This window comes from Chelon labrosus (genome assembly GCF_963514085.1).
Source record: "Chelon labrosus genome assembly, chromosome: 14".
NCBI classification, from domain to species: Eukaryota; Metazoa; Chordata; class Actinopteri; order Mugiliformes; family Mugilidae; genus Chelon; species Chelon labrosus.
This window is the reverse complement of record NC_140347.1, coordinates 27,787,291-27,809,838: the sequence shown is the minus strand read 5'-3', so window position 1 is coordinate 27,809,838 and position 22,548 is coordinate 27,787,291. Positions and strand designations below refer to the sequence as shown.

Below are 22,548 nucleotides of genomic sequence, written 5' to 3'. Positions count from 1 at the left end.
ACAACAAAACAAAGCACCTCTAAGTGCCTTGTTAGGTTGCCACAATGGCCGAAGAAACAATTTGTGTCACCTGAGCCACTTAAATAGGTGACCTCTGACCTGGTTGGCTGGGTGACCGGCCTGGAACACTAGCCACCCGGCCCGGGAACTCCCTCAGGGATATATACAGGTACCACGGGTAATTAGCACTAATAACAATAGTTTATTTAAGGGAATTATACACTGCTATGTTTGTGTTGTGACTAACTAATGATATTGATCATCTAATAGATGTAATAACAGCGCAAGGCCTAATTTGACCTCAAAAGATAATAATAAGTGAATGTGAGTCGGAGAAAAAGCAGAAGCAGTCTTAGTTCTGGTCCGAGCTGTGTTTCGTTGTTCCTTTAACAAGCTCCCTGAAGAACTGACATTTTATTTTACATCGAGTCGTGTTATCATTTCTTTCAAACCTCGAAAAACGCTGCACAGGAAGAGAAATGAAGGAGAAAGGGGGAGAGAGAAAGAAGAATAGTGCTGTGTTTCTGGTAATAACCCAACCCATCTGCAATGGGACATCCGATACCGAGCACAGAGCTGCACACACACAGACACAATTGGTATACAATGCCTTTAAGAAAATCTGTTACGCGAGGAAGAACATTTTAATTTACAGCCATAAATTAAAAATAAATAAATAGAATATTCAAATAATCGCTTATAACAATTACTTTAAAAAAATCTCGTAATTTTGAGTAGGTGCGGACTAAAATAAAAAAAAAAAATGTAAGTATTGTGAAAAAAATTTAATTGGTTGATGACACCTTCCTAATAATAATCCTAGATTAAACTTCAAATGTCTTAAATAAAAGAAAAATGCAGAATATCAGATAATTCAAGGCAAAACATTTATCTTTGTTAACATAAAAGCACAAGGAAAAATAAATTTGTTTCATTTCACGTGAAGCTGTTTTTAAATGTAGTTGACGTGGAAATTAATTAAACTAAAAATATGAATTTCATCACAACAATAACGCTGCCATCACCACAGCCTCCTAACGTTTTCGAGGCTCTCAATCGTACACCCGTTCACCTAATAATAATAATGTTATCACCAAATACACGTACCAAATATCAAATTTCATCCCACACATTTATTAATTCCAAAATACGGAAAGTAGAAGTATTATTCAGGTTTTACAGAAAAGAGTAACCTCGTCATTGTTTTCAGCACATTTCCACAAACACGCTTGGCTCTTACCTCAGGGTGTAAACAGGTCAGTCAGTTCCTATACTTCCACAAAGCATTACAGAGCTGTACGATCCGCCAGCTTCCCCTCAGACGCAGGCTCGCTGGTCTCCCTCTCTCTCTCACACACACACACACACCACACACACACACACACACCCAGGAATACACACACGCTCCTCGCCTCTCTCTACCTGCCTCTCACTTTGTACTCCAGGTAGCTCTAGGGGAGAAAATGCATTCTTTTTCTCTTTCTCTTTGCGTCTCTCTCGTTCACTCCGAGCAAACATGAAAAAGGAGACTCTGCAGAAACTACTTAAACTACGCCTCTCTCTTCCTCCCTGTCTCTGAGGTCAATCCATGCACAGCTCCTGTCTTCCCCGACTCCGGTAATGGGGAACATTTCACTCGTCCTGTTTCCCTCCTCCTCTGCCTCCTCCCCCTCTTTTTCTCTTCTCCTCCTCCTCTCTCTCTCTCTCTCTCACCCTCTCTCTCTCTCTCTCAGCTGTCACTCATTACAGACTCGCTTAAGCTTTAAAGCCAGGACTTTTCAAATGTCTTTTATATTTTTTGTGTAGGACCATTCTTAATATAGACACAAATACACGTTCAGAAATAGACTGTCTCTAAAAATATAGTGCAAAAGCAACTAAGTCCGAGGCCTTCAAATCAAAAACATCCATCTGTATGATTTAAGTCCTGCTTTACGCTTCCATGTAGCTGAAACCGTAAACGGAGACGTGAATGTGGAAACACTGTCAGTGTCTCGCTGCGCAGTAGAAAGTACAGGCCAGATCATAAACTTCACACCGTGCAACTGACCCCCCCAACCCTTCCCCACACACACACACACACACACACCCTCCCCCATCTCACCCCACACCACACAGAGACTCACATGTACACCTGAGCACACACTTTCAATCTGTGTTAATTGGAACCACACGGGCTGCACATGTGTGTCATATGCGGAGTGTGGCTGAGCGGGAGGGGATGAGTGAAACTGGATCGAGGCGCAAACACGCACAGAGTCTCCCAGCTGCCTCGGTCTGAAGATGGCACTCTTTCACTGTGGTCATCAAGGTGTTATCAGGGGAGAAACACACCTAAACACACACTTGTACACAGGATTCATACACACAAACGATGGCAGAGTCATAGACATGCCTAAACCACGCTGGAACTCACCCTTTTGTGGCACAACATGGCACCTAGCTACGCACATATGTTTGTTTTATTCAGCAACATTTCAAGATATGTGTCTCTGACATTAAGGTCTCCACCTTAACATTTTGGAGATGAATGGAATTTCCTTTGTGGCGCCTTACTTTGAAGAAGTGAAACTGTCCTTATTGTATGTCTTTTGCGGATCAACAGACTCTTTCTTAGGTGCTGTGGAAACTATACTGGAGGGGAGCAGAAAAATACCAGAAGGCTTGACATCTGACTCCCCCCATGCAACTGAATGCATCTCATACAGATGGAGCTGGATGCTGAAAACATCACATTTAAGAAGTCTGTCTGTGAATTAAGGTGAATATTCCCCGTAGTCAATAGTCACCATCCTCGTGATTGTGTTTCAACTTGATTTTGTTTGTGTTGTTGAATGGCTGCAGCCAGTATTTCCAGATCAGGAGGTTTCACGCCCAATTTGAATTCAATCACTCGGCTCTGAATTTTACTTTGCGGGGAAAAATAGAGTTGTGCAGGGGTATTTAATTTGGGATGGTTTAGTGTTTTTTTTTTTTTCCAAATTAATTTCTTTTTAATGCTTATTTAAAACAAAACCAAAGAGCATTTACTCCTTCTAAGACAGTGTGTGTTTGTGTGTGAGTGCACTTAATGTGCTCTGCTCATGCAAAGAGGAAAACACAGTTGTTCGAGCTGCATCTTTCTAAACAGTAGAGAAAACACTCCATTGGCCTATGAGTGGACTACACAGTGTCATCATATGGCTCCGTAGCAGCTAAATGGGAGTAGTTGTGGTCGTCGTCTGCTGCAGTTTGTTGCTCACCGATTACTGTGTTTCGACTGCATAGCTTTTTGATGACAGCCTACACTGGTGTAAGCAATCTTGGCGGTTAAAGTACTAAACAAAGTATCGATCTACTATTTGGGTGGCTTTGTGTGTGTTTCAGTGGTTTTTCAACAGCTTTTGTGCTGGAAACCATCAGCTGTGTCTGGCAACAACGGCTGTAACTAGAGCAGTTTAACATTTGGTTGGAGTTAAGATGTCAAACACCATGTTTTTTCACCATTTTTTTTTCTTTATCTGTTAGTACGGCACATTAAAATACACTAATGTGTTACTACAAATCTAAAAACTCAATCATAAACCCAGAAATATCTGCATGTCTATACCCTGCTGTAGTGGAGTAAGACTTTTACGTTGGGTGAACTGATCCTTTAACAACACCCAGAGCAGCTTGAATGTTACTGTACGCTTACAAGGCAACAGAAAATAGCCGAGAAGGGATATTGAATGTATACAGGCCCAGAGACCAATTTGGAACAGGGCCACTGTCTCCAACTGTGCACCAAGCCACCTTTAGCTCGGCCACTGCGGTGACAGCTCATGGCCCCGTCCCACGGCATTCATCCCCGACGCCAATAAACACCTTGATTGATAGACTGTGTGTGGACCTGTGCGCATGCATCAGGGCAAACGTCTGTTGAAAGTGTGTTATACGCCGACATGCGTTAGTGTGTGCGTGTGTGTGCTTGACGTCTGAGAGTGTACGTGGAGTACTAGCTGTCAGAACAGATTAGGGTGTTGCCGAAGTGCTTGACAACTCAAGCACTTTATTATTAGCCAGGCAAGACCCCATCGGGAGGGGGTCGTCCAAAAACATCCCCGATGAAATATTTTCACAGCAAACGGAGAAGGGAGCAGGGGAGGTGTCCCACAACACGCCTGATGAAATACACACACACACATAAAAAAAGGACAGAAAAAACAAAACAGTAGTGTGGCACAGGCACATCAGAGCAGTGAACTGAGCAAAGGAAGAGGGTAGTATATTGACGCAGCAAGATAACTGGGCTCTGCTTTGGTTTTTGTTGACCTTTAGGAATGTAAAAGTGCCTGACGGAGGTGTCTTGCGTCCCTTTAAGAGGCCCTCGAGAAAAACTTGGTTCTTCAAGTGGAACAACAGCAGTTTATCTTCCCTTAGACAGCTAGACACATGAGGACAGACTCTGCTCCACTTTGTCTTTTATCTGGCTGTTTGAGGTGAGATATATTTTTCTCTCTCTCTCTTTTAATTGTGTCTCTCTGAACATCAATCATGTCAATATTATTTATAAAGCACTTTTAAAGACATTCAAAGCTGACCAGCGTTGCAAAAGCATTTGTTGTTGTTTGACTCTTTAAATTAAAAGTTAATCACTATCACCGTTTTATAATTTATAAATAGGGCCAGTTGGTTAAATCGGACTTAAAATGATTATCTGACATCTGGGAAAATTTGATTGTTTGCTTTCTTACTCAGAATTAGATGAAGAGATCGATACAACTCTCATGTCTGTGCTTTAAATAGGAAGCTACAGCCTAATTTAGCTAAGCTTAGCGAGCTAATCTTAGCATATAGATTGGAAACAGAAAAAAAGTTGGCCCAGTTTTGTTCCATGCTAGCATTCAAGCACCTCTCTAAACCTTATAAATTAACTCATTATAAAACCATCTGTACAAAAACCGAGTGAAAACAAGCAGCTGTGGTTTAACCAGCATAGTACTTTCCCCCGTTCCCTGTCTTTGTGTTAAGCTAAGCTAATTTGCAGCTGCTGTAGCTTAATTTGTAACTTTTGTAAAGATGTGTGAGTGGCGTCGGTCTTCTCAACTCTCAGTAAGAACACAAAGCGCTTTCTCTTGTTTTCCCCTAAATCATTCCTTTAATGCACTTTAATGACATTATTATGGTAATCTAAAGCTATACTATACTAAACTATACCAACTATACTAAAAGTCAGGCGCAGGCAGATTTTTGCCGTGTTGACCTCCTAGCATATAGCTGACAGGATTTAAAGAGAAAACGTCTTTGCACACTTGCATACACCTGTGCAACGTGATCAACCAGCCGTCCCCGTTGACCACAAGACACGCTCATGAAGGATGTTACCCGCCACACAAACACAAATGCCACCTTGAGCTATACTCCACAAATCTCTCTCTCACACACACACACACACACACACACACACACCCAAACACACACAGAGTCTCACCCGTTTACCTGTCCCCTGCTCAAAGCTCCCTGCTCTCCCCATTTGTATGAGTGGTTATCGGTGTGGTAACTCTATCCCCTTCCTTTCATGTAAAATACATTGTGCCGAGCCTCCTCCCTCCAACCTTCAATCCTCCACTCCTCCTCCACCCCCCCTCAGTTCCCCCAGCCTGGGGAGGTGTAAATCTATCCCTCTCTTTATACCTCCAAAAATGCCCCTTTTTCAGGTGTAGTAGGAAGCTATAAAAGAAAAAAAAGAAGAAGAAGAAGAAAAGAAGTGAGAGAGTGAAAGGAAAGAACAGGGTGAGTCTGTGGAGCAGGGAAAAGGAGGAGGAGGTGGAGGAGGAGGAGGAGGAGTTCAGGTGAAAAAGGTACTCTCCCAAAACATCACTATGTGTGTCTCTATACCAGTCTATGTGAACAAGAACTGCCTAGTGTTGCTCGCAATTTGAAAGTGAAGTTGCAAAGAGCTAAAATACAACTTTGCAAACACTTTGCACATTTGGAAGCTGCAATCTGAAGTATCTTTAAAATGTCTTTAACCTATCTGCCTAGGTGAAGTAGAATCTATTTACTAATGTGATGACAACAATTGTCAGCACCAGAATATGCACAGCATCCCCCACCATGTTGAATGTATTTTGGGTATTTTTCCACATTTCGCCATACAAATATTAATTATTAGCATATACAGTAGTAGCTGGGCCTACTTAGTCGATTGGCAGAGAATTAGAACCAGAACCAGTCAAGAAATATGCTCAAATGCAAATAAAACAAAGACACTAACAGTAAATGTCTTTTCCGGGCTGTGATATTATCAGCTACTGCAACAGCAAAACTGAGACTGTGACAAACAGGTAAAAACACCTTTGTCTGCAGCACAATTTTCCATCTGTCTGCAACATAGACAGGTTATTTGTTAACTGTAACTGCCCCTCACCTCTGCAGAAATACTAGAACTAGGAATCCTCTGGAGGTTTCTGCAGGGCTAGCTGGGAGTTAACACTTTTTAGCAACAGGGTACAAGTATGGTAGCTAATTACATACTGGGCTTTAGCACTCTCTCAATGACTATTACTGAGGAGGGCTGAGGGGCATTGGATAGCTTACCACCATAATAGCCTCCCGTCCCAATCACAGTGGGTGAAAAGAGATTTCGGGAAAATGTGGCTTAATTTTTACACCAGGAGTTCTCATGGTTTGTTCTGGAAACATGCTGTTCTGCTAGGGCATTTGAAATTGGCAGGCTTGCTGTGTGTACAGTTGGCATGGTCACAAATTTTAGGATGCAACGCGGATCCACCATTCTGCAGACCTGGGCAGATAACAAAATTTATGTGGATCCCTGCGTCGCTTGCAGACAAGTGAATGTCGAAAGCATAAATTAGCCATGAGTGGCCAATTTACAGAGGGTCAATGATGAGCCACATATTTCTTGTCAGACTGCAGTATGCTGATATGCTTATCAGTGAGTGTGCAGTGCTCCTTACTTGTAGTGAATCCACATGTTTGGGGAGGAAACCCAGTAGAGGAGAGCAGTGACTACTCTCCATCCTACTCGCCACACCGGTGGTCTTCCTATCTGCCATTTGACTTGGCTCCTCATTGTCTCAGGGAGTGAGGGGATCATAGACACGATTTAATGCAGCTTTACTCAGTGGAGGCAAATGAAAAGTCAATGATGGATGTGTGTGTATGTGTTGGTGTGTGTAATGGTGTGTGTGTGTGTGCGTGTGGACCGGTTCTGCGCTGTTAATTGTGCGTTTGGCCTCGACTGCCCCTGCTCTGCTAATCTGATGAGAGTGATTAAAAAAACAACTGGGAGAAACCTAAACCAGTCCATGGCTGACCAGACACACACACACACACACACACACACACACACACTGGCCATCACTCTACTTACTCAAGTGGGTGACACACTGACACATGTCTCTGTATGACATATCCAAAGGTACAATATTTTATGTAACATAAGATATTTCATTGATTTAACACTGTTATAACACATTATAGACAAAATGGTGAATCTATTAATTGAAAATCAGCAGGCCCTAAATCATCAGTCATCTAAACGACTCATGCATGGATCAATACATGACTCTCAGCTCCATGCTGCATGATGCATGAGTCCTTACTGGCAGCATATAGGATATAACATTACAAGTATGTGCTCACCCTGAAACAGTTTGTTAACAATGGTAATTTAAGTTAATGACTGTTAAGAAAAAAGGAAACCACAGGAGAAGAATCAATCTATCTATAAGAACGTGTAAGAAGAAATGTGAAGGTGAAATAAGAGAAGAAAAGCATTTTTGCAAAGTTTTGATGTGCAGGCTAGCATCTTTTCTAGCTTTTTGTTAGTTGCTCCAACAGTAAACAGTAAAAGCCTTAAGCCTTTGCTTGCCACTATGTGACAAAGGTTATACAAAATGGTGAAACAAACGCATATGATTGGTCAACACATCACAGTGTCATTATTTTGTCTATGACTCGAGTCTCAAGGCCTCTCAGCCTCAAGCAGATGGGTCCCTCCATATGAGCTGGGTTGTGCTCAAGGTTTCTTCCTGTTAAAAGGGAGTTTTTCAGTTGCAACTGTCACCTAATGCTTACTCTGGGGGTTTCAGGCTCAAGTTTCAAGTTTTCTGTAAAGCATCTTGAGGCAATTTGAATTTAGTTGAATGCATTAAGCGTTAGTTTGTAAAATCTTCCACTGGAAATGACTTATGGGCTGTTGATTTTTCAACATTAGTGTGAACACAGCATCAGAGACCAAGCGATTATTTAATGAAAGTATGCGTTTGTTCTGATTACAACAAAAGAAAAAATGTTCTTCAGTGTTTTTAAGGGGAATTTTTTAAGATAAAGAGGAGAAAAACAAGTTTTATTCAATAATTCCACAGAGAATAACGTGGATGGACTAGAGCAGTAAGAGCTCCTCTGTGCTGCTGTGAGGGACCTGAAGAAACAAAACACCACCGTCCTGTAACTCCCCATCCCAATCCCGACCACAGCTACCGCACCCCCTGCTTGGTCCCCATACCACAGCCTTCCCCCTCTGAATCTACCCACCCCTCCCCAAGCACCTTTGCATTTCACCGCAATGCGAAATCAATGAGACGTGTGTGTGTGTGTCCAAAAAGAGATCAGGTAAGACAGCAAAGAACTGAAGAACATTAAATAAAAATGCGCACGCAAGTATTTGTGTGTTGAGCGAGGGTCTAAGTCTAAGAGAGCCATGTCTGGAGTGTGTGTGTGTGTATTTGTGAGCGTCTGTGTGTGTAAGTGCGTTTCTGTGGCAGCAGCAGCAGCATCAATAATTAAAGCTAATCTCATTAGGCCTCAGATCCCTTTCAGACGCTTTTAATTAAATGATGAATGGCCTCCCAGCTGCCTGTTAAATAATGCTGCTCATGACATCACAGTGTGTGTGCATGTGAGAGGTACAACATAAGGTAGATGTCCTTAAAAAAAGACACAAGGAGAGACATTCAGCAGAGAGAAAGGTATGGTCTCTCTCTCACACACACACACACAGACATACGCCATCTGCTCTCAGATTCAATATGTGGCCCATTATTAGAAGTTACTGCTGCCCTATGCACCAAGGCGAGCGAACAGGAGTTAAATGTCTCAGAAGTCGCAAGCTGTTCCATCATACCAGGCCGTGAAACACTTCATATCATCTTCCTAATAAAATCACTCACAATACCATATGTGCGAAGAAGGAAGGCAGACTGAGGGAAAAGAAGATGTATGTGAAAGTGTGATGAAAAAAAAAAGGAGAGGGAAGGGCAGGGTGTCTAAAAAGGGACAGTGAAGAGCTCGGGGGTGTGAGAAAGATAAAGGTAAAGAAGGACAAAGAAATAGAGACACAGGGGCTGAATCAGAGAATGAGAGCAACAGGTAAAGCAGAGGACAGGTAAGGGTGCCAAAGCGCCTCGGGGCTCCAGACAGCGTGGACACGGCTATGAGAACAGCCATAATCCCTCCTGTTTCTCATCCCCCTCTACTCTAACCTAACCCTCCTTCCATCAACCCCGCCACCTCCCCACCCTCGCTCTTGGGCTGGCTCTGTATCGGATTGCTGACTTCACAATAGGCCCTGAATCATCACTCTAGCCAGAGAGACACAGGCAGAGACGAAGAGGCGGGCAGGCCGGCGGGGAAAGAGAAGGTGGGACAGACAGACAGATAGACAAAAAGAATCAAGGGCACGGAGAGTAAGAATGTATCTTTTTGGACCCTGCTGGTGTTTAGCTCAAAAACAGCCACATGGACAAATGTGCTTCAATAGGAAATATTCAATAGACCAACGAAGAAATAGTTTCAGATACAGTAAAGCTAATGCTGTTACAGTACCCTATGCCTCATATAGCTTTTATCCTACGCACAAGTAAAATATATAAAATGTAAGAATAAATCTAATTTACAGAAAGAATGTTCCTTCATAAAAACAGTGCAGCTACAATGCATTGCTGGGTATACATCTCATAAAGAAGCCTAACCTTTAAAAAGTGGTGGGAGATCAATACTGATAATTCAGAGACAATGCACTCTTAATTCATCAAGCACGAATCTGGTTTCAGTTTCTCAAAATCAACTGAAAACCTATTTTTGTTTTAAACCCATGCTCACACTCAACAGGAATTCATCACCGTGACGGCCCGCAACGGTTACCAGTCAAAGACAGAAGAAAATATAGAATAAACATCTACTAAGAAAAGGAAATATATTCCCAGATAATGAGAACTCTCATTAGCTGCAGCTATAGTTCAGTCAGTGCAGAGATCCAGGTCACGGCCCATCTGGCCTCGGCGACCCCTGCGCTACCCCTCTGATTCTGCTTTGTGGAGACAGAAATCCAATCTCCCAGCAGAGTAAAAGAGGAAGTTCTCGCGGCAGGCAGGGCAGGCAGGTTCCTCCGTAACCAAAGCACAATTGTTGCAATTTCATTTCCTTCCCAGCAAAATGAGGAAATATGCTCCTTTTTCTTTGTAACCAGTGGCAGATGAGCGTTGGCCTGAATTTTGGGCCCATCAAAAGGTGGACTATACTGTCAAGGGCTCTATGTATGGATTAAACATAGAATAAAATGGTTCTCTCTACTTCCCTAACTACTGTTCATGTAAAGTAATTATACTGGAGAGATTTTTTAAAGTTAAACTGTTCAAATGTAACATCTGGCAATAATGTCATTTTCTTGAGAACTCTTTGACTAATCAATAAAGTGAGGACTCTTGGCTAGAAATATAGGGCCCTCACTGACTTCCATTGAACAAGCATGGCCACAATATGAGACGGTCTCCACTCAGATGACCTCAGCCATCCCACACCACAGAGCGTATATGTGTATAACAGAGAAAGAAACACCTACACACACTCACTCTCACACGGAGACGCACAGCAGACACTAAAGCACACATATCATGTGGTTTCCTGTCTGGTGTGTTCCTCTAGAAAGCCCACGCTGCTTGCTCTGGGTTTCTAGATGGATTCTCCAGTCTGTTTTGGAGGTTTGACTCTGTCAGGCTGGGACCGGCGCTCAGGCTGTCTGTGACCCGCTCACCTCACACCTAGCTGTCGTTCCCTGGTCGGGGCCAGACTCAGCCGTCGTATAGAAGTTATAAATTCTCCCAAGCAAGGCAAGAAGAGCTGGATGGGTTTCGGCGAAGTACAGATGTTTTGGTGGTTTCAAGCATCGTGAGCAAAAGAAAAACAAAGAGGCTGTTGAAGCTCTTTTTTTCCGTTCTTTTTGTTTTTTTTTATGTAAGTGGTATCACTTGTACAAAAAAAAACGTCCAAGTTCAGCCAAATCTAATAACGAATACATTAAAAAAAAACATTGAAGAAACATTTTTCACTGGTAAAATTGTATAAAAATGTCATAATGCTTACTTAAAATACAAAGTCTTTAACAAATTAGCACTTCCCTAATTTCCTGTTTAACTCAAACTGTTGGGGACATACTGTATTAATCAGATCCACAAACAGGAAGATACCTTACACAATAAGAACTTCCCAGTTTTAGGCCATTCGTTAATAAAATATATATGATACTGGGATTCTTACCATACCTTTGCAAGTGATCTGAAACATTTATTTAAAAAGGCATTAGAGCTGCAGTTATATCAAGTTGCTACATGTTTGCTACTTGTTTTTATTTGTCCTTATGTGCTTTTAGCACACTGTATTGTGTCACTAATATAACATGTTTAGGTTGTGTTTCCGTTGTCTGCACTGATCAACAGCTTAACATTGTTTTGTATTAACTGCCTGCTTTGCACATTGCTTAACTACTTTGACTTTTAAGTATTTTCCCCTGAAAGATAAAAAAAAATGAGTTACAGCCCGTCTTGCGCAGTCTGATCAGAAGACTCTCTCAGCTGTCAACTAAACATAAATCCTACAAGAATCACTGTACACTAAGCTGAAATTGAAGTGCACCTCGGTGCCACGGCTAGGATGCCAGCCTACTAGACGGATGCCAGGGGGGTAGCTGTTACACTCCGCACGCCCGCAATCCGTCCACATGCCTTGTTGCCGGGCAGATTTTGGGCCGACCATCTATGACGGCAGTGCGATCTTAGCGATCAGGGTTGGGCCGTGCTCGTATTAAGCTACTGCTGCAGCATGTAAGTTTGTGTGAATGTGTCTGTATGGGGTTGTAGGGGTGAAAGAGGGGTGCAACCTGACCCCTTTCCTACTCTGACTTGGTCTCTCGCTGTCTCTCCGTCTTTCTGTCTCACACACACACAGACTGGGACAGCTGCCATAGCAGGGGCCTCTCCCAGCGCACCAGAGGAAAGGGCTACAGCTAAAAGACCCTTTTTTCCCCTCTTTCTTCATCCCTTTTTCCTCCTCCTACTCTTCCATCTCTTCCACTTTTTTCTTCAGGTGGCCATACATTTAAATCCTGCATGGCTCCCTGGGGTCAACAAACACCACTGCCCCCCCCCCCCCCCAACCCTGTCTGGCTCTCACTGCTCCCTCCACCAGCCAACAGACTGGAGACTGCAGTCAGGGCTCTGTTGGATCTTTAGCCATTGAGCCATTGTATACTGAAGGACTCTTGCTGCCCTGTCATAACTATATATTTAAGCGTAATGCTCAGCTTTTACTTAAAATTCATAATAAAATAATAATTAATTTGGATCCACACAGCAACATTTGATTAAGCATCTCTCAAAAACAAGAGCAAAAAAGAAAGCCTGTTATCGCCTTTTTTCCAAAGCTAAACAAGTATGTGACAACAGGTGGAACTGAGACACTTAAACAAGCTAAAAGTAGAATTACTGTGCTAACCACTGCTGGCCCTGCCACAGGCTCCTTACAGCGGTCCCCGAGGACCCCAGACGGCAGGCTGGCCCTCGGCAGGCAGGCGGCCAGAGAGGACGCCGCACCATAGATGACATGCGATGGATGTGGTGGGAAAAGGGCGGGGCGGAGGAAGTAAGGGACGGGGTGCTTTAAAGGGTAGGGAGGAGGAGTGGGGATATCAGGTGTCGACAGACAACTCCCCGAAACCCTGTGTGTGAGGCCTGCGCTGTTTTCTTAGTCACCCGAGACACGCCTATTTCAATGAAGCAGGGAAAGAATTAGCCACTTTCAGTTTAAATATTAAACAAGATGAAAGCATTCAGGGAAATAAATAACAATTACATAATGAGTTTAGGTTAAAGCTGTCACATGTACTTACAATTTGATGTTGGTTGTAATCAAACTGAGACAGTGAGCACAAAACAGAGTAAAACGTCAGCTAATTTGACGAACCTTGGAAAAAAGCATAAAGACGTGCTTTGACACGATATCAAAATGGTCTTCTTTAGAATCAGAAATGTTCATTGGTTTCATCAGTTTTGTTGTAATTAGAAGTTTCTTCACTTTCTGTGAGGATTATCTTTGGGTTTTGATTGTTGTTGGACATAACAAGACATCTGCACCTGACAGTTTGGGCTTTCGGAAAGTATGATTAGGCTTTTTCACACTACTTCAGTTTATAGACTAAACAATGGATCACTTAAACAAGAAAATAATCATCACATTAGTAATCATCACAACACACAAGTTGCAGTTTACATCCATGTCTGTCCAGACTCATATGTAATGAAGACGTTGAAGGGATGTCATTTAAAGTACTATGTGCATTTTTGGAAGTTACCGCTATGTTGACATGAATGATTAGTGAATAATTTCCGGTGTGAAACATGCTGTCTTCACTAAGAGACTTTTCTTTTGACGGGGGAATGACAGGGGGCTTCGTCACATGGTGCAACCACAATCACCTGAAACTGAATATCAACAGAACCACTGAGCTTGTGGTGGACTACCAGAACAGAAGAACAGGATGACCCCCGTCTTAGCTGTCATCCAGAAGGAGGCAGTGAAGTGAGTGGACTCCTGTTAGACATTCATGTGACATTCTGTCATAATAAGCATATGGATTCAGAAAACGAAATGGGTTTTGTGAAGTTACAGTCATCCTCAAGTCCAAGAAATTCCCTCAAGGTGTTACTGAGATGTGGGATGTATATAGAATGACTTTTTGGAGGAACCACCCCAAAACATCATTACTCAAAGCCGGAAGCAAAATAATGATTAGTTTCAACTACATGGCAGATCGTTGTTGTTTCCACTGGACTACAAATTTAAAAATAAATGTCTCTTTAAATTTTTTGCAAGAAATGAAGATTACAACCACATAAATCATTGCTGCAGGGCTGTAAATGAGACTATGTTCACTTTAGCTAGGTATACCTGTGTACGTCATACACTGAATAACCCCAAATCACCCCAATGATATTGAGTCAAACTGAATTCACCAGTTACCGGCTTTAGAAAGCAAACGTGAGCATTTCCAGCAGAAAAACAGCGGAGCAAAACATTCCAGAGGCCTATAACACTATCTAGCTCTGTGCGGTATGATTAAAATCTCTGTCCTTGCTCCGAGATCTCATTTCCAACTAGAACAATTAATCAATGCCTTTGAGCTGCAGCTCAAATTCACATTATAAATGATATCACTGCCCTATTTAAAGCAGGTGAAGTAATTGTGGAATATGGACATCAATATTTGATATGTGGAGACAAGACAGATGCGTTTCTTTCTTTATTTCCTTTGTCTCTTCTTTTGTCTTTTTGTTTTTTCCTTTCATCTTTGTTTTTGTCTTCTGCATTCATCCTCTTCTCTCAGGTTTGTTGTGTGCATGTACCGCATGTGAGAGTGACATGTACTCCACTGGGGTCAGCCCGTAATCTAACCCAGAGCGAGTGTGACGGGGCAACACAAAAAGTAGGAGGAAAAACAACATACTTCATGGAATCTGTCCCACTTCACGCTATTATTACTGTCGAGGCTGGCAGGTCAGAGGGAGAGGGAGGGAGAGAAAGAGAGAGAGAACGAGGCTTGACGGGGGAGGAGGAGGAGGAGGAGGAGGAGGAGGAGAAGAAGATGAAATTACACCTGTTCTGGTGGCTGACTAACGACTTTGAAATGCGAGTGGCCCTCGCTCGCCACCAAAATCATTTTCCCAACAATACTGCCTGATCTTTAAACAAGCAAAACTGGGACGCTGCGCTGACGTGACGCAGAGATGGCCCGCTGCGCCGAGTCACTGACAAGCCCTCAGGCTCAGTGTGTGACTAAATTCTGTATGTGTGTGTGCGCGCGCAAGTCTAGAAGTTTTTTGTACTTGTTATCATGAATTTTCTTGCCTTTCTCTCTCTCTAACACACACACACACCTGTGCAACACACAGAGGTGGCGTGCTTCTTCGGCTGATGTCCCGCATTGTTTCTGCTGAAGCCTCATTCACTCTGATTGCTGCCATATGGTTGCTGTACACTCACTGAACCACATCTGCCGTGTGTTAGTGAAAACACACACACACACACAGGGACGTACGTCTCCAGCGCGCCCTTGCCTCACACTTGTGTGGCCGACACAAGGTACACTTACTCACCCACCCATCAGCACACACACACGAATGCATACAGTAGCCTTTAACTCACCATCTGTTCGTTGAGGTCCTGTGAGGCCTCCATGGCTTCTTCGGCTGAGGTCCGCCACACACTGGACAGCCAAAGATGAGAAAGTGAAATGTGTGTCATTGGATTTAAATGGTTATCATTATTTTATTAGTGGTAAATTATCACCTGTATGGAAAAAAAATCAAACACTGCTACAGAGGTTTGCCTAATTTTATCACTCACATTATGGATGAAACCACCCACAGTACAGTACGCATTTCGGATTTTTTTTTTTTTGTGTCTGCGTGCATGTGTGGGTTAGACCTTCTGTCAGTGTGTTTATGCGAGAGCAACAGGAGACTGAAGGAGGGAAGCGGCAGCGTTAACTTCAGCATATCATCTTCAGCTGAGGGTGAAGTGGAGAGATAATTGCAGAAGTAAATATCAACAATGAAAAGGGAGAAGTGTAAGTGATATGGCTGCTTGGCTGGCTCTGGACCACAGACACAGAGGCTGGCCGTAGCGCAGCACCAAGACAGTGAGTGACCCTATTAATACTAGACAGGAGACAGGTTGGCGCAGGGGTTGGGGAGCGACGGAGAGGCCGGCCTGATTGTCTGCCACGACTTGAAGCGAGATGAGATGTTGGTGTCGGGCCGAACCGAGACAAATATCTCATTTTGTTGTCGTCTTTCTGTCGACTGCTGTCACGCAGAGAGCGACGCTGCGACAAAAGCCCCGGCGGGAAACAATGGCAAACAATGGCATCATCCCAACAGAACGGCACAAAATGGCTCCTCTCTGCTGTATTGTGCGGAGGGCGTCAGAAAAGTTTGACAGTCTAACAAAAGATTGGGCTGCGAAGGCTCACGCTGACATGCAAACACAAAAGTCCTTCCCTGTCATTGGATCTGTGGTTCCCAGCAATGTGGTAAGGAGTGCCACTGAGACGTTTCCAGCTAAAAACTCTCCACAAAAGAGCCTAATTTTCAGAATTGGGTTATTTTTACACATTTGTATATGTATAAGCATATGCATATTCAGCTGAAACTATGTTTTAGTACCTGCAGGTTGAGCTGTGAATGCTGTCCTTTCTGCACAGCGTAATCCCGGCCTTGTGTGTTCATCTGACAGGGCCGCATTAAACTATTTGTGTCACAAAGAATAAGGACGAATGAACTGCAAATGCTATCTTAATATTTGTCCAAAAATATGGGTCGCTTACATGTGTGGATGTTAAGTTAGGCCAATGTAGCGCCTTTTCTGAGTTTGTTAGTGTGTGTCTATACGTGTATGTGTGGAGGTTTCTGGCTCGATCCTTTAAACTAACTGGCATCCTTTTAATTTTTCATAGCGCTCAGCTCCTCCTCGCCTGAAACCGAAGACAATAATGCGTCTCTCAGGTGAATTGATTTCTGCCCAGGCCTCCTCCCTCGCTCGCTCAGTCACTGCTCCCTCCCCTCTCACCCTCATCTCTCTCTCTCTCTCTCTCTCTCTCTCACCTTTGTGGAGGACATAATCAGCCCTCTATCCTGTTGGGTTTCACTCCTTTCTGCAGGACTGGTTATTATTTTTGCACAAATGTATCCACAAAAAATAATGTTTATCCATCATTTTATGACTAATGAGGTTTTTTTAGTATTAAATTCAAAATTCTGTTGCATATTTGAGGGAGCACCAAGGGATTGCAGAATAAATGTGATTTATTTATTAATTTTCTTGTCAAACCTGTCTTAAATTAAATTTAGTTGGAGGCCTATCCCCTTCTGCACGACTCCAGTAGACCTCTCACCCCCCCACAAAACCCACCCAGTAGTCACCTGACACTGAACAGGGAATCAATAATGCCTGCCATTTCCTTCAGGGTCCCAGAAGAGAGAATTATATTTCTCACCATAGCTATTGACAGCGACATGAGAATCACATATGGGACGGCGGAGGGTTAGAAAGCGGACTACGCAGCTATGGAGTGCGGTAATTCCACGCTATAAAAGCCAAAGAGAGGAGAATGTTGAACAAACCGCAGACTGCTGCTGCTGATGGCTGCAGAGGCTCTGGTGAAAAGTCACACATTAAATTAAACCATATCGACTTTTTTTTTTTACGCAACAATCGATCGTTTGGTGACACATTAAAAGGAAAGACACTTGGGGAATTGTCTTATATTGTTTGTACAAAAGGTGCAGACGGGCTTTTTTTTTTTCTTTTACGCAAAACTCTTGAGTTGAACTATTTGCAGCTTTCAGCAGCATTAGATACACACAACATTTATTCGGAGGGTAACTGTGCGCACAATAAAAAATAACAATAAAAGGTGTCATGTGAGCTAGTTATAGCAGTAATTACAGCTGAACTATAAATGGCTATGTATTAAGAAAATTAGAAAATTTAACATGTACGTTTCTTCATTATTGGCACATAAGTTAGAAAATAATTTGATAAATAATTGTTTGGCTCGTCTCCCCGTGTACGTTTGTTTTTTTTTGTTTTGTTTTTTTGTTTGTTTTTTTAAGAAATAAATGAAGAAAATACGACGTTTCAGATAATTATCCAACAAAAAATGAAATAAAATAAAAAACGGCAAAAATAAAAATAGCCAATAAATGTTTAACAAATAATATTAGGATACTTCTGAGATGTTTTTATTCCCCAGCCGTATTTTCTTAGACGTTAACATAATGCCCAATCGACTGTTTCAGATTAAGTGCACGTGAGTTTTATTAAATAACCGAGAGTCTGTTTAACTCAAACAAACAAGGCCGTGAGCAATAACACCCTTTTAAGCCTCTCGATGTGCAGCGCTTCTTTTATTTTTATCATTTCCCGAAATCTCCACGCAACAAATCCACGTCTTGCGCATTAATGCGCGCTGGTTAAGCGTTGAGTCCTTAATGTGAAATCTAATCTGTAGGCTATGGATTACGGCGCAGTAGGCCCTATCAGATTTTGAGTCGGTGTGTAACTTGTCATGTTGTTAGGGGCAGGCCAATAGCCAGGGGCCATTCAAGCCCTGAGAGCCCGGCCGTGGTATAAGATTCCCATTTCCTACATATCAAATATAAACACAAACTCCACGTGGGGATGAGAGGAGAGATGGGGAGAAAAAACGAGTACGGATGGAGTCTGAGGGGACACCGAGGGGACACCGAGGGGACTAAACTCCTGCGTGTGTCCACTGACTCTGGATTAAAAGGTGTAGAAACCAAACTCACCTGCAGACTCATGACAAATAAAAGCACATCTATTTTTTTTAATAGAATAATTTTTGTTTAAGAAAAAAATATAAGAAACAGCTGATAAACCTTCAGTTGTTACAAAATCTATGTTAATTTAGCATCATAGGATTTACCTGAAAATCTATAGCAGGTAGAGTTAGATAAAATTAATAATTTTAAGCGAGTTCAACGTGTTTACTTTGGGATGAAGGCGGAAAAGAAAAGAAAACATCACAGTTAAAAAAAAATCAACACAGACTGTGTTGCCACAGTTTATATCTCCCGGCTCAGTGATGCGCATAGACCTGCTTTACAACTAGAATTTACGCAACATATTTATGGCATTATTAAAATTTGTCAAACGTGAAAATTGCACTCCTCCTTTAATTAGTTAATGTACTGTGATCTATTTGAGCTATATTTAAATTTGGATGTCATTTGGTGATTCTTCAGAATAGAATGAATCAAAGTCAACAACTTTTCCCAGTTACCTAGCTCTCCTCAGGCTTCATCCACCTGAGCTGTCACTGCTGTGTTAATAAAACCAGACATGTAGATGTCTAAAAAGAGAAGGAGAAGAACACTAAACTAAACATACCTGTGTTGAAATGATTGTCGTCCCTGTCAGAATCAGCTCCCAGATTTCCTTCACTTGTTGGGAGCGCTCATAATCTACTGCAGTGGGGTCTCCGCACAGCTCTCCCTGCTGTTTGCAGGCTGTCACTGACTGGATCAAAACAATTCAGCCGCTGCTGCCCATTACCAGCAAGAGTCCAAAAACAAGCCCGGGGGGTTATTTAGACCAGATCAAACACCTTTACAGGCTCGAACGCGGCTCCCGGGGCTCGGTTTCGTTGAGCGGAACCCTCGCTTCCGCGGGGAACAACATTATTTTCAGTCCGCGTCCAACTTTGAGCACCGGACTGTTCAGAGGCATTAGACATTATTGAGGACCGTGCCGCTGCGCATGCGTCCAGCTGCCATGCGGACACTATTGGGCAAGTGTCCAAAGGAGTAATGGGCTTCCGAGAGAGAGGGAGGGACCGAAATGACTTCTTATTAATAGTTTGGGCCAAATGACGTGCTCACAGTTTTATATATCTCATCAGAGCAAAAACAACACGCACCCACTGACCAGCATCTATCTATCTATCTATCTATCTATCTATCTATCTATCAGAGGTCAAGGGAAGAAATCACATTGTATAACACTTTTTTTCCATTTTTTAAATAACAATCTTTATTTCTATAACACTTTTCCAAAGATATTAAAATCTCATATACAATAACAACAGGCACAAAGTTAATTAAGAACAATTAAACACACAAAAATACAACTGAAAATCAAACTACTTTTCAATTAAAATGTTTGAAGGAGAAACTCAATGGAGAACACAGAGCCAGCTGGCCCTAACTGCAAACACCCTGTCTCCTTTTGTTTTCAGCCAGGGCTCTTGGAGCAGACAGTAGACCTCTGCTCGAGGATCTCAAGGTACGTGCCGGCTAGTATGGCGCTAAAAGGTCAGTGATGTAACCAGGAGCACAGCCACCAGGAGCTTTAAAACGCAATCAGTGAGATCTTAAAATCAATTCTAAAATATATCGGGATCCCTTTTCGTGTTCTGATTAAAAGCCTGGCAGCTGCATTTTGTCTGAGATTTGTATCAGATAGGTAAAAAACCTATTACAACAAATCAAAGTTGTTCCATTTACTACAAGTGCTGCTGGAGTCTTGACCTTCCCACAATTTCTTTTCCTCCTCCATGCACTTTGGTGGCAAGTGAAGTCGTGCCAGAATTTCAGCTTAGCCAGTTACACATAAATATAAATGGAAAAATGTGTTAAAGAGACTAATACATGGCAAATAGAGGGAAGGGAAATGTCTATAGGCTAATAACACCATCCACTAAAGATAAGACAGAATCTATAAGACCCAGACATAAAGATAGAACTGAGTTAAATATGTAAATGACATAATTCAACCCAATCTATACATGGAATCTGGTTTAATAATAGTGTCAAATTCAATAATATTTCAAATTATACAATTAAACAGCGCCATTTCTGCGTAATCATAGAATGCTTACTCGGCTGTTAAATTATTTAAAACTATCTTTTGTTCTTGTGAATGCCACAAATGAAACTCTACAGTGGCAGCAGAAATCTCACAGACCAAGGCCGCCTGGATGGCTTGATAAAGTGGTCAAAGTGCACTGGGAAATGAGCCTTTGAACTAAATCTCTACATATCTAGGGAGACACCAAAGCAAAAACAGGCTCAGATAAAGCGCGGTGCTGGTTAATCCGCACAGAGTTATAGACAGAGCCTTGAGACGTGCTGGAGATATATAATAAAATAATAAGCACAGCGCAGCATGGCTCAGATACATCCTGGGAGAGTCAAGTCAGACAGCAGAGCTTCAGAGCTTCAGAGACACCCCAGATTTGACCGCGGAGCCTTGTTTATTTGAAACAATTGAATGTTTGTTATGGAGTATGGATTCTCTGAGTGTTTTGTCTCGCTGGACAAATAAAGTATCTATCTATCTAAGTTTCTCTGGCACAAGCCCCTAAAAAATATGGTCTTTGCGGAATCTGCTGGCACTTTAGCTGACAGATCCAAAGACAATGAGAAAAATGTCTAACACTGACATAGCAAAAGTGAAAAAGAGAGAGCAGAGATTGAAGGGAAGATGTCAGTTACTCTGCCAAACCTCTGTGCCAGAGATTATTTATCATATTATAAAACTTAATCTTCCAATGGAAAGGTTTTCTTTGTATTTTTGTGAGTGTCAATTTAAGTACAACAAGTCAGACATCACAGAACACACCTCTGAGTTAAATGTTTTATTAGCTGCAGCGATCGCTTTGCATTGCACATTTAGACCCACACATGAAATTTAAAGGAGGTGAAAATTCCACACAGGAGCATATTGAGACCTGGGACCAGCCATTTGTCTTTTTTTATTCTTCTTATTATTTTAATATAAAATTAGACAGGAGCAGTAGTGCAAAGTCATACGATGCCCTGCGTAATAGGCATGACATTGCATGTTGACAGACGTGTGTGTGTTTTGGCGCCGCGTTGGGAGGGTCAAATTCAAACCCTTGGCATGGCAGACAGCTCTGCTAGACGAGAGGGAGAGGATAACAATCGCCGTATTTACTGACCCCTGCTTGACGGATAGAAAAGAAACCAGTAGGATGGCCCTAGATGCTGAGCTAAAAGAGATCCTAGAGCGCAGTGTTCTTTGACTAATGCCATTTCCGCATGAGCAATGATTTATTTAGGATCATATCGCAAAACACATCTGAAAACATCTCATTTTCTCATTTATCCCTCACTTTGGGACATTCACTTCTCTGTGAGTTGCGGTCAGCGTCTGCCTTAAAGCCCCGAAGATTCTTTCTCTGCCTGTCTTCCTACTACACGCTTTATATGTCATGTAACAACTTGCAAACCTGATGCACATGTCACAGGTGGAAAATAAAATGTGTTGCAGCACTTCTCCTTAATCTAGTATGAGTGGAACTGAATCTCATTTATGCCATGAGGATGTACAGAATGTGCAATGATAATAAACTCAACAAGGGAAGATAAGAAAGTGATATCAAGTTCTGCAAGACAAGAAAAATATGTAGTATTATAGAAACATTTAGAATAAAGAAAAGCTATATTTTTAATGTGAAGCAGCTGCACAGTTTGTGCAGGTACTTGCAAACTTGAGTTTACAGAATGAAGAATTAAAAACTCTGCAGTGTGCAAGGATAAAGGTCCGGAAAAAAAGGTTTTAGAGAGATGCAAAGATTTCACATGAATGTACAATGTGATTGCAATGTACAACTGAGGTTGGAAAAAGAACGCGTCAGGGGGGTCCTTGGACATGTTGAACTGGTCAGCAGCAGACGGAAAG

General features: G+C 42.2%; 1 protein-coding gene across 1 annotated transcript in view; it reads right to left on the bottom strand.

Annotated features, from left to right (window-relative positions):
• Window positions 1–19,244, bottom strand: part of eya4 (EYA transcriptional coactivator and phosphatase 4) — a 43,364-nt gene extending 24,120 nt beyond the window's left edge. Inside the window, exons 1-2 of the mRNA XM_084560733.1 lie at window positions 19,234–19,244; window positions 15,463–15,523 (exon numbers count right to left, since the gene is read on the bottom strand). Coding sequence (XP_084416859.1) covers window positions 15,463–15,495 — 33 coding nt within the window. The 5' untranslated portion in view covers window positions 15,496–15,523; window positions 19,234–19,244. The remainder of the gene's footprint in view (window positions 1–15,462; window positions 15,524–19,233) is intronic.
• Between the last annotated feature and the right edge of the window lie 3,304 nt (window positions 19,245–22,548).